Here is a 12,494-nt window from a genome sequence, read left to right on the forward strand (position 1 = left end):
GTGTGATGCAGTATTTCAAAGAAGTCTGAATAATAGAAGCAAACCTTGTTTAATGCAGCTTTTCATTAGCAGGCTCAAAAGAATAAATTATTTACTGAGATGAGAGCCTGTATATTTGTTCTTTTTCTCTAATATGTAATCTGTCTAAACCCACATTTTCTACCTTGCACACAGCAGCTTTAAAGTTTCAGAAGAATTTTGTCCCAAGTAAAACATTCCAATTTGTGGAGTGTAATTCCACAGGAAGAAGAAGTCTGAGAAGTTAAACCACGATTATTGTAAGCTGTGAATGCAACCTGTTAGCTTTAGACCAAAAGAACACACAGATTTTGAGTAGATGCTCAAAATCAGGCCAAGAAAGCCAATCTGATTTATTACTGCCTTATTTCTTTGTATCAGTTCCTAAGAATCCACTGTCTTAATCTATTAATTTTAAAGTATAATAAAATAATATTTTAATTAAACTATTATCTTAAGAAGCTCTTTAAATAGACTAAACATCATCTGTAGTAACAACACCAATATTTTAAAGCTGTTATCTCAAAGGATCTGTAACTACTGAAACCTCAATCACAAATGAAAAAGCAAACTCAATGAAACAATTATGAGAATGCTGAAAACCAGGGATGGACTAATAAACTTTTTAACATTAGACAGAAGGGCAAAAGGTTGATAACATTGAAAAAGTAGATTGTTCCTTGACAGTTTCTAAAAGTTTATTTACTAATTATTAAAAAAGTCCTATTTTACCTCAGAAATGAGGGGCTACCAAATGAAATTAGGGAAGAAAAAGAAGCATATTTGAAAAACCTGAATGATTTTTATCTTCCCTCTCTGCTGCAAAACAATAACTGCATGTTGACCCTCATCAGCCTTCAGATAAACTATCTTCTGCATACGATGCTCATCATTGTTGTGTTGTGCTAAAGGCAAGGCTTTAACTTCTTGCCCGCTTTCAAACTCCCAGATTTTCACTGTTCCTACACAGGGATGACAAAAATGTAGAAAAGGGAATGAACTTTTAGCAATAACCTGTGCTGAAAATCCAGAAGATTAAATAGGATCAAACGGGGAAAAGAGAAAGAAAGAGAAAATCCTATTTGAGGTCAAGAGCTAGGTCACTGGTCTTTGAAAAATTGTAACCGTGTGTTTCTTAGCAAAGCAGCTCTATTGACAAAAAACTTACCAGGAAACATCACTACCCTCTCAATTTTTCCATCTTTTTTTCCCTGTCTATTTTTTGTGCAGCCCAGGATAAAAGATCTCTGCTTATCTTACTTCTTACAGTTTTTAAATAACACTATCAGAGAGAAATCAGAGTGTGGGTATCTGGCAGAAGACTTTGGGTTCTGAGTGACAGCAATGAGCAGAGATTGTTGGACTTATCCCAGAGAGCTAGTGGGGAGAAGGAGCTATGGAATTTTCTTAAGTAAAGAAATTAATCACATGTGACTTTTCTTTTGTAAGACTTGAGAGCATTCACCCTCTGTTGTGCTCTTAAGATCCATAAAGGGTGCAGTCTCTGCTCCCAAGTAGAAACAAAAAATATTAGCCAGTATGTTGTGTAGAAAAGGCCATCATTTCCTCTTCATGTGAGGCAGCTTTCATAAATTTCACATATTTTAGAAATTCAGGTGTGTACTCTTGAACATTTCAATGTAAGAAGAATTATTATTTCATGTTAACAGATTATAAAATCATTAAAGCTTCCTACATGATTTCATGTGCACTTGTGTATTGGAGAGGTTTTGTCACATTACCTAAAACTCACGCAACCTTAATAACAGACATGAAAAATACAGGAAACATCTATATCTCTCTCTATCTATCAATCTATCCATCTATCTATCTATCTATCTATCTATCTATCTATCTATCTATCTATCTATCTATCTAATCTTTGAGTGTTCAATGACTTCCAACACTGTAAAATTGAGCTTAGAGACTAGAAAATTTAAAACTACCATTCTTCACCTGCAGCCATTTAGTTATAAATCTAGGTCCTAAGTATTATGAGGAAACAACTTTTCAGATCAAGAGCTTTGAAGACAGTCTTTCAAAGAGTAATAGGCTGAAAAAGAACCAGAGCCCAAGCACACAAAACCACACTTCTGTGAACCACCTATCAAAGAGAACCCAACCAAGAACCACCCTGCCTTTCTACAGACTGACAGCTGTGCAATCAAAATTAATTCTGTCACTGAGACAGTCAAGGCAGAGTTCTGTCTGCTAATATAATATACCATTAAAGAAAAAAAAAAAAAAAGGGTAATTATAAGTAGTAAAGGTAAAAAAAAGGTAGTAATCATTTAATTGCTTTACCATCACATGCCCCAGTAGCAAGATAAACCCCATTTATTTCAATGGCTGCACAGGTCACCTCAGTTTTCAGCCCATGTGCATCTTCTAATTGATATATTTGAGATCCTGTTTCTAGATCCCAGACCTGAAAAAAATAATATTATAGTTATTTTTAATACATCCTCTAAAACTAGTCACACAATGTGTTCTAATGTAATAGGAGAAATTATGGCCAATAGCAAATTTTTTTAGTGAAACATCACTGTATTATCCCTGAAAATGTCCCTCTCTCTAGGGAAGACACCCAGGCGAGAGAAGGCTCTATTTTTCATGAATGCTATGATAAAGACCCTTGTTAAGCCAGAGAGACTGACATTAAATATAAAGTGCATTTACAGTTTTCAAGCAAAGAAATTTAACTAGAAAGAATTGTTTGAGTTGTAGTTTCTGTGCAGAATGTGCAAATGAAGCTTTTCATAAACATTTGGTCCAAAAAAAGCAGAAACAACTATCTCTGATCATTATTGAATCCTTTTAGAAATTTAAGCAACACCTTATAATGAAATACCAGTACAAAATTTGGTCACTGTGGTGGGATAGCTCAGATTCAATTGGATTTATAAAGTAGCTACTGATTTCATATGCACTGGAATCTGATTTTCTATAGAGCCAAGTGCTCCAAATTATCTTGTGGTTTTAATAGTGTTGCAGCCATTGTGGTCTAAGGAAGGCAGGGTTTGGAGTGACAAATAATCTTTTGAGAGAGTATAAGCTGAACAAACCATTACACAAACAAGCCTTTCTCCACAGTGTTGATATATTTTATATATTAGTAAAGGCCTGTATGCACAAACCAGCCTTTGAAATAAGTCATGATATTAAGGGCTAAAATCCTTGAAACTTGCATGCAGAAGAGAGAGTAAAGCAAAACAATATCCTTGTGTGTAGGAGAAAAAATGTAAACTGTGTGTGTTAGCCAATAGTAGCTTGCCTTGCCCACAGACCCTGTAAAACCCTACAAAAGGTGTGATAAAGATAGAAATAAACGGCGCTCACGATTACTTCTGTGAAGAGTGGTGAATAAGCTGGCGGTCTCTCAATACCACAGTAATGCCATGCATCACCAACTGACCCAATAAAAGATGCTACCTCTCCCTAAAACTACAGGTCCTCAGTACCTCTTAAGATTTTTGTAGTGCTGCTAAAAAGAAAAGTAGGATCTTTTCCCCCAAATAGGGTTCATGGCTACCACTTCTTTGGGCCCCAAAAATAGCCACAGAAACTACACCTTGAATAAAAATTACTAGTAACTTACCAAATTTCCCGATAAGTTATTCTGAATAAAAAAGCTGAGACTTATTTTTCAGTATAAAGGGTGACAACTTGCACTCACCTTCAGTATTGACTCAGTGCAAATGCTGAGAATCTGGTGAAAAGCTCTGTTGTAAAGGAGAACATTGAGGCTCTTCTCATGTGTCTGAGGCAACTCTTTTGAATCTTGTATCACATTAGCTAGGGGATAAATATCAATGACCTCTGAACCTGCACAAGGTGAGAGAAGTGAGAATATGTACATTTTGTGCATAATTACTTTTCCTGGAAATTAAAAGATTTCATGTAAACCATTGGGTTCATATGAGTTCTTCTGAAGAGGATATAGACTATTGTCTGTTTTTTGAGAATACCTGTCCTCTGAAGCATAAAACATTCACACACAGTTCCCAAAAAGCACAGTCAAACAATGGCTAAGTATTTACCTGTCTTACACAGTCTTCTTCCCACCTTTGATGAGACTGACATCCTGACTGCAAATTAGTAGAAGCCATAAATCCCCCAGTCACAGAGTTGGTTGGCATGAAATGGAATGAACCCAAATACATAAAACTCTAACTGGGAGATATATCACTCATATAAATTCTGGTTTCTGCCTTCTTAGAGATAAAGCAATTCTATCTGCAGGCAATGATAATGTCTTTCCAGTACCTTCCTTTTTACAGCACTGTAGTTCTGAATGGTGTTTTCCAAACACCTCCCAGTGCTCTCAGATCAGGGATTGCAAACACAGAGGCAGACAGAGACAATGACAAAAGAAAAGACAAGGTCTGTACAGTGCTCTCAAGCCAGAGTGCATATGCAGTCTCCCATTGCAGCTCCAGTGTCCCTGCCCTGGTATCCCTGCTGATCTACCAGCAGAGGAGCAGCAGTGAGTACAGAGCAAAGGAAGAAACTGCCTAATCCTTGGCATAAATCCAGGTGCAGAGGCCAGCAGCTTGGAAACGGGGACAGAAGGAAAGCTATGGCAATATTCAAATGAAGCATGAAGGTGAGCTGTGATTTATGATTGTTAGCAAATTCCTAAGTGAAAATCTCCTCTGTGAAGCCAGGTACATAGCAATGAAATTGAATCCACTCACATATAACCGCAGTCTCTTGCCCTCTTCAGGGCCAAGGAGAAATTCACTTAGGCTTTTAATGGACTCATTAACAGAGTCTAGGACCAGACTTTTATAAATATTTAGGCACTTAGAGAACCATTGTTTATAAGGGCAAATTACCTCCTTTTGTCAAGGAGTGACCTGTATAAATCCCTGACATTGCTAAGCCTTGAAAATCTCACAAGCATAAATTTGAAATGAAGACAGTATCTGTATCCTTTAGTGATTAAAAAATTTAGTAGAAACCATCAGGTCACTGAAAACAAAATGTTTCACATTCATCTTCTCACATCTGACAAGCTTTGCAAACTTTGTGCCTTGTTCCTAATGCAAGGACAGAAAATGCTGTCTCCAAGGACAAATTATTTTATGTGCCTGGTACATGTCAGGCCTCTGTACACTAGAACAAGCTCAAAGCTGTCTTTTTTGTCACTACATCTCTGGGGCAGACAAACCTTGCCGAATTCAAGAGTCTCTGCTTTAGATATAAAAGGGTAACCTCCTTAGTGATAACTGCAAAGCTCTGGTCCCTCAGAAGTGCCAGGCGTTCTACTACAAAGTCAGGAACCCGAACCCAGAAACCCCAAGTTGAATTCCCACAATATTTTACTCCTGATCAGCTGGGCAGTGTGTCTGTTGACACCTCAGGTTGTAGGGCTGTCTTTAGCTACTGAGTTAAATAAGGAGCTGGAATATACTTGTGAGGGCTCCACAGAGATTGTATGCTGCTGTTTTCATCTCCAGACAAGAGGTGGGTCCTAGAGGAATAGTTATGGGGAAATCAATAACTTAATAGCTTTCAAGAAATGATAAGTCTATATAACAATATCTGTAGTTTAATTTTGCTGTGGGAGGCTCACCTTGCCTTCAGAGAAGCCTTTCTCATTTCCTTTGGTTCCTGCTGTTAATTCCTATGCTGCATATTTTCATGCCATTTTCAGTATTGAAATTAGCACCATATATAACCCACTTTAAAACAGTTCTAATGTGCAATACCCTCATCTCTCAGTATTCTGTATATTCTCATATACCTTACTCCTGTGCTCAACTTCAGTTGTATTTAATCATAAAGAAAATTGGATTCTAGGAGAAGGTGCATGCTCTCACACACCTGCAATAACATACCTGTGAAAAGCATGCCATGATCATTGTCAAATACCATGGGAAAGGCATTAATCTCTTCTGGAGTCCCATGATTTTCATAGAAGACCTGCAGCGGTGAAAGAGTCTGTATATCCCACACTCTAAAAACCTAGATGGGGAGAGAGAGGAGAAAATCTAGTACTGTATCCTGACTCAATTTTCAACTATATTGTTTCTATGACATTAATATTATAGCCTCCAATGAAAATCACATTGTTAAAAATGGTACATCCCAAAATAAGCAAGAAAAATATCAAAAGGTATCTTTATCCCCATTTTACTACGGATAAAATGCACAGAAAGGCTGACTTTTGTAGTCTTGACCTGAGAGGTCCAAAGCAGAACCAGATCTCATGAAAACTGGTTCCACCCCTTAATGACAAGATGTCTCCATTGTGTGACATACTTTTCTGTCACATACAGATAAATACCACTTGTTTAAAAACTTTTCAACTGGAGTATGAAATGGTGTGCAACAGTACAAAGATAAATTTCAGGGGGTACTGGATAAAGAAATGTCTAAAACCTTTGACTGACAGCAGATGTTGGACCAAATCAGGATCAGAACACATTACAGAAGTATTATTTTTATGCATATAAAGTTCTTGTGCTCCCCATAAGGAAATGCTATCAACCACAGTTAGGGTGCCATCCTGTAAGGAGCATTAGATGTATTTAGATGTATTTGCTCTCACCTTCAGGTTCAATGGAAAACACAGCATCTGCTTTGAACTCTAGAATAATTGTATGTTAGCAGCACTTTTCACCCTGCCTGATTAAAAATCGTGTTGAACTTATGGCTATCCCATGCAAACTATTTTTGAAACTTCAAGAAATCATGATTTAACTTCTCAGATCTCATGGCCTTTAGTGTAGTGTATTTCTCTGTAAGATAATTTCCCTATTCTCTCAGGAGTTATTCTGTCATCGCATCTGCCTGCAATTCTTATTCAGCTGCCATAACTGATGAGTTGTATATAGGCATTTGTGCAAGTTATTTTTATTCATTCAACTGTGTGTGCTATTATTATGGCTTCACCTTGAAGTGAGATTTTAACACAAAGACACATGTCGGTACAACATCAACACTCTCATCAATACTCTTGTGGGCCTTGACAAAAGTCACAACCTGATTTTAAAGGATGTGGCAGCGGATACATCAGAATTCTGAAAAGGAAGGGAAGGAAAGGAACAGATACATCAGTCAGTGTTTAAACAAATCACCTTTGGTGCCGGAGAGAAATTCATACGTGAGTGTTTCAGAATGTTAAGGAGGAAAAAAAATTTCTCCTTAGTATTTTGTTTGTTTTCAGGAAAACTCAAAAGACTCTAAAGAACTTTTTACTGAGAATAAATTTTCCTGAGACAGTACTGAGTCAAAAGAACCGTGCCCATCACATTCCTCTCACTGACTTCTGATTACATTTCAGAGTTCACTCAGACATGCAATTTCCAAAGCCGGAAAAAGAGCAAAACAGTCACTCAGAAGCACTGGAACAGGAAATCCATTTGAATAGGAAAAAAAATCATGAAGGCCTTCATCCACATAAACAATAGACCAGCAAAAACTGAAAGAAGAATTGATGATGAGAATTGAGAAAGTTAGAGCAATATTGCAGGTGGATCTCCAAGCTCAGTTCTTGTACACTCACAATTAGAGCATGTAAAAACAGGGCTGAAAAATAAGTAAAAGTAGGTATCTATGGAGATACTACAGTCAGATGAAAATAATAAATCACTGAACAGAGATAAAATCTTCCCATAAACATCACCCAGATCTGTTACAGTGTTAGTGAAATTACACAAAACAAAAATGAAGACAATTCTGATAGTCTAATGGACTATTCAAGTGGTCAAAAAGTGAGACATAGATTTGACATAATATCAAAGCAATAAAAAGAGATGTTTTTATGGCACAAGAGAATATAAGTAAGAGCTTTCTGCACTATTTCTTTTTACTTGTTCAGCTGTTAAGGCCAGCAGCACATTAAGAAAATGCAAAGTGACAGCAAACCCTAGATACATTGCAGCATTCATAAATCTCTTCCCTGCCTTATGGCTGCCTTCTTTTCCCAGCCTGTGGGCAGGGATGTGGAGATTGCATAAGCCACAGTTCCACATGAGTAACTCCCACACATGGCATCACCAGTGTGGCCGCAAGACACAATGTCAGTGCTGCTCATCTGCATCAGCACAGACCATGCATGAATCAATGCATGAAGAGAGGCATAAAAAGGCATGCTTATTTAGAAATTAAGAAGTGGCTAGGGGGAGTTGCCTTAGGAGTGTTTTCTTAATACTAACTTTACTGTCCTACTTATTTATTGAAGAATTTCCCACAGCAGCCTGAAAAATACCGGGAATCCCCGAAAACCTCTGAGAGCATATTCTTTAAGGCAAAGTGCTTTTGGACTGTGTCTTCCGAAATGCAAAATACAGACTATATACAAGCAAACAAAAAGTACTAGGGAGGAGAAGGAATTTGGAAAGAAGGTGCTTCACGTGCTATGGGAAACAATCCACTGTTTCAACTTTATAGGGAAAGTTGAGCTGTACTTCCAGCAACATTATATCTTCAATAGTAGCTTACATTAATGAGAAACTTAATTTGGTTTCTTTGTTGGCAGAATTGGCTTTGACTCACAGACAGACTTTTTTAAGGGTTAGCAGACTAGGGATACTCACCTGTGTTCCCACATTGTGACCAGTCTGCTTCACACAGTTGGTATCTGGCACACTGGGGCATTCAAGGAATATGTACTGCATCTCTTTCCTCTATCTTGGCTGCAACAGCCCCAGCAAATTACTCTGTTATTCCTCCAGGACTGTAATCTGGAGCAGTTCCCTCTGTTCTGGGGTGCTCTTCTTGTGTCATTCATTTTTCAACCCAATGGCAAAATCACATAGTTACAGATGGAATTTCCACAGACACTGATAAAAATTGGGAACCAAATCCCCCCAGAATTCAGAGGGAGCTCTTGCCAGCGAGACTGTCTGAACCTTCTGACATCCCCTGAAAAAATTAAATATCTATATTTGCATTCATAAACATTTTCCTCTTGAGTGCCACCTTCCTTCAAGCCCTAAAACTCAGAAAAAACATCTTTTTTTCTGAACAATCTTTTCCATTGGCTCTGAAGCCTTTGGTTTGTGAGCATGTAAAACTAGCAACACACCTGTCTTCTATTTTTCTCAATACACTCAAAGACAGACAGAAGGCAAAAGATTCATCTTAACAACTAAAATGTGAAGAGCAGAGGGGAAATAGAAAAAAGATGGGAAACAGGGCCAGAAAAATTGGTAAATAAATTTTTTACATGCTCTCAGTACAATAAAGTTCAGGCTTGGGAACACATCTCTTGCCAGGTTTCTGTGAAGATGCTACTGTGGAAACATGTTTTGACTTTGGAAGAAGCAAATCTTGTTCCCCTTTCTGCCTGTAATTAACTGAGATAAATAAGGGCAAAAGAAGTTTAGGTTTTGCCCCTCCCCCTTTCCCCACCAAAATATAATCCCTTCAAATTTCTTCTAGTTAAGAGTGACTTTAAAACACTGTTCTATGGGAAATATCTCAATAACTCTCTAGAGAGAGTAGTAACTTTCTTTTAGTTCTTCCAAACTGTTGCATTCTGCCAATACTTTCTGAAAGTTAAAGAATATCTGTTTTTTGAAAAAGACAACTTTCCTCAGTTTTACAGAATGGTGATGCTGCAAGCCTTTAAGAGGACTAATGAAAAAAACACTCATGCAGGAAAATCCAAAATCCAACCACTTGTGGGACAGAAAGAAGTTGTGCTAGCCACAGTATTCACTGCAGGCATAGACAGGAAGAGTAAGGAACAAGTGAAGTTGATTTTTTTGTTGAAGCATTTAGTTAATCTGCTCCTATTTGCTACCCTGTTCACCTGTTTGAGAGGGTCATTTAAGGCTCCATGGGCTAATTGAAAAAATTCACAAATTCATACAGAATGTCTGAGGCCTCAAAGACAAAAATCACCAGGCATGAATGTCAAACTGCAGTTGTGCTTGCTGTGTTATTTAAATTATTTGCAGAGAGTGCCTGTATGTGTCTTGTGATCCCTGAAGGTGATTCTGAAAAGCGCTACAACTCCCTGTCACAGTAAGAAGACTTTGAAACAAATTGGTATCAATAGGATTACTTGTGAGGTTAAGGCAAGGAGGATTTAGTTCTAATCATATTAATGTAATGTGATGTAGCAGCCAGTACTATCACTACTGCCTTATTGAGATAGCAACTTGAAAAAGTTCAAAATTATGAGCATTTCAAATCACTTCCTCAGATAATACCATTAACCTGGTAGTAGTTAAATTACTTACTTTTCTCAAGCATGAAGGGATGCTGGAAAGAAATCAAACTGTTGTATGCAATAGTGAGTCTAATTGCATAGAAATGAGCATGAAGGATATTTACTGCTGCTATTGAGAGGGTGTAAATGCTCCGCATGTCTTGTCTGTCTACTGTGTGGAGGATGTGCTGACAATAGACATACCTGATCCCTGCTGCAAAGACAAAATAACACTCAACACTTCTGGAGAACACCTTCAGTGTAGATGCTGTGGAGGTCAGAGACAGGAAGGTGTAGGACAGAGGTGGCTGCCCACGGATACCTGAATCAGAAGAGTTAAAAACCAGACCGGTTCCGCCTGCTAATCTTCAACCAATCTTAGAAAGATTCTCTCACCTTAGACAAAGTTTTTGAAGTAACTTTACTTTTTCATGGAATAACAACATTTATGGTTGGGTAACAGAAGGGACCTTTGGCAATCACTTTGTCTAATACCATGATTCAAGTTAGGCCACATAGAGCAGGGCCATGTCCAGATGGATTTGAAGTATCTCCAAGGATGGAGATTCCACAACTTCTCTGGGCACCCTGCATCTGTGCTTTGTCTCCCTCCCAGTAAAGAAATGTTTCCTGATGTTCATACAATCTCCTGTGTTTCAGTTTTCATTGTCTTTGTTCTGGTCACTGGGAGCCACTGAAAAGATCCTGGTACCATCTTCTTTACACTTTCCCTCCCAGTATTTATCTACATGGATGAGATCTCCCGTGAGACCTCTGCAGGCTTTTGTGGTGGTTTGTTGTTGTTTCTTTTTTTTTTTGTTGGTTTGTTGCTATTGTTGGTTTTTGAGTTTTTTGCAGACTACCTAAGGTGCAGAGTGATTTGAGTATTAGAAAATGGGATACATTACAGAAAATTGAGTACCTTACATGAAAAGTCTGAAGAATATTCAATGCTATTGAATGATCACACAATATAAGAGGAGAATAAAATTCTTAATATCTGGGAGAAACAAACAAACCAAAGAGAATAATGGCACAGCAGTAAGAGAACTTTGGTTTCAAAGCTGTAAACAAAAAATGTGTCTGATATAGATGTGGCCACATAATTTTTGTGAAAGATGACTGGAGCAGATTTCCCAAATGCCTCTTTTTCAAATTATCTAGATTAAATTTAATATTGTTGTGCAGTACATTCCAGTAACAGCTGTGATTAGCAATGGTTTGACATAAATTAAGCTGTGTGTTTCCAGCTGAGCTGCTCTCATTTTTCAGGAAGACAAATGACTGTACTATAAATATATCCTTATAACAGTCTCATGTGCTTTCAAGACTGGTTAGACAGACATCCACACTAACAGGCATTGATACAATCACCTGCTCAGTTCCAGAGTGACAAAGACACTTATCCCCACAGGGATGTCACCCAGCTGATATTAAGCAGATAAGGAGAGAGAGGACAGGAGACTGATAACATCAAGGTTTGAGTAAATTTGCAAAAGTCAGAAAATGAAAAAACTAATAACATATCTTACCTCCCTCTTTTCTTCTCTGAAATGGTAAAAATCTACCCTTAGGCCATGTAGGAGTAAAGCTAACATATGTACAACAGAGTTACTTTAGGATAGGCACATTTTATCAGGGAAATGTTTATGTGGTTACATCACATTGGCTGCATTCGATTTTGAAGAAATTATGAATGGAATGAAACTCTCCCATGAACTCTCCCAGAATGGAGACATGAGAAATCCCCACTTATTGCACTACTCTCCTGCCATGTGTAAATGTGTGCATTGCTCTTTAGTTACTAAAAATGAAATTACTTTTAAAAAGAAAAAGCCCAAAGAACACTGCCTTCACTTGTTTAAAACAAGGGGCTTGTGTTTACAAATTATACTGTAAAGTGGTTTAAAGACTGGGAATATACTCTTTATATTAGCCGTACTGTTCATCAAACAAAACTGTTCCTCTTTATGAATTGAAGCCTGTAGGCTCAAATCTTGTTCTCCTGACTCACTCAGATGGTTTAATTCAACCAAACCCATCACTGGAGATGTTCTAGTAACATCTATGAGACAACTGGTGAAGTAAATTTTGGCTTTCTGACTTTCATTGACAACTCGAGACATGAAGTTGTAGCTTCCACCGTTCAAGTTGTGAATATCCACTCTGCACTAAGTGAGCGTGGTTGTCACTGCTTCACAGCCTTTCAGTGCAAGAGCTATTCAGTCAGGTCTGGTCTCTGCCATTAGCCTTAACCTCCTTGTTTCCACAGAGTGTAAGATCATCTTTCAGATAATGGCTTGCTTCC

General features: G+C 37.8%; 1 protein-coding gene across 1 annotated transcript in view; it reads right to left on the reverse strand.

The window, feature by feature from the left end:
* Nucleotides 1-12,494, reverse strand: part of WDR64 (WD repeat domain 64) — a 58,752-nt gene that overhangs the window by 18,102 nt on the left and 28,156 nt on the right. Inside the window, exons 11-14 of the mRNA XM_058835714.1 lie at nucleotides 5,862-5,988; nucleotides 3,695-3,843; nucleotides 2,323-2,446; nucleotides 811-980 (exon numbers count right to left, since the gene is read on the reverse strand). Of these exons, the coding sequence (XP_058691697.1) occupies nucleotides 811-980; nucleotides 2,323-2,446; nucleotides 3,695-3,843; nucleotides 5,862-5,988 (570 nt within the window). The remainder of the gene's footprint in view (nucleotides 1-810; nucleotides 981-2,322; nucleotides 2,447-3,694; nucleotides 3,844-5,861; nucleotides 5,989-12,494) is intronic.

This window comes from Poecile atricapillus, chromosome 3, assembly GCF_030490865.1.
Source record: "Poecile atricapillus isolate bPoeAtr1 chromosome 3, bPoeAtr1.hap1, whole genome shotgun sequence".
NCBI classification, from domain to species: Eukaryota; Metazoa; Chordata; class Aves; order Passeriformes; family Paridae; genus Poecile; species Poecile atricapillus.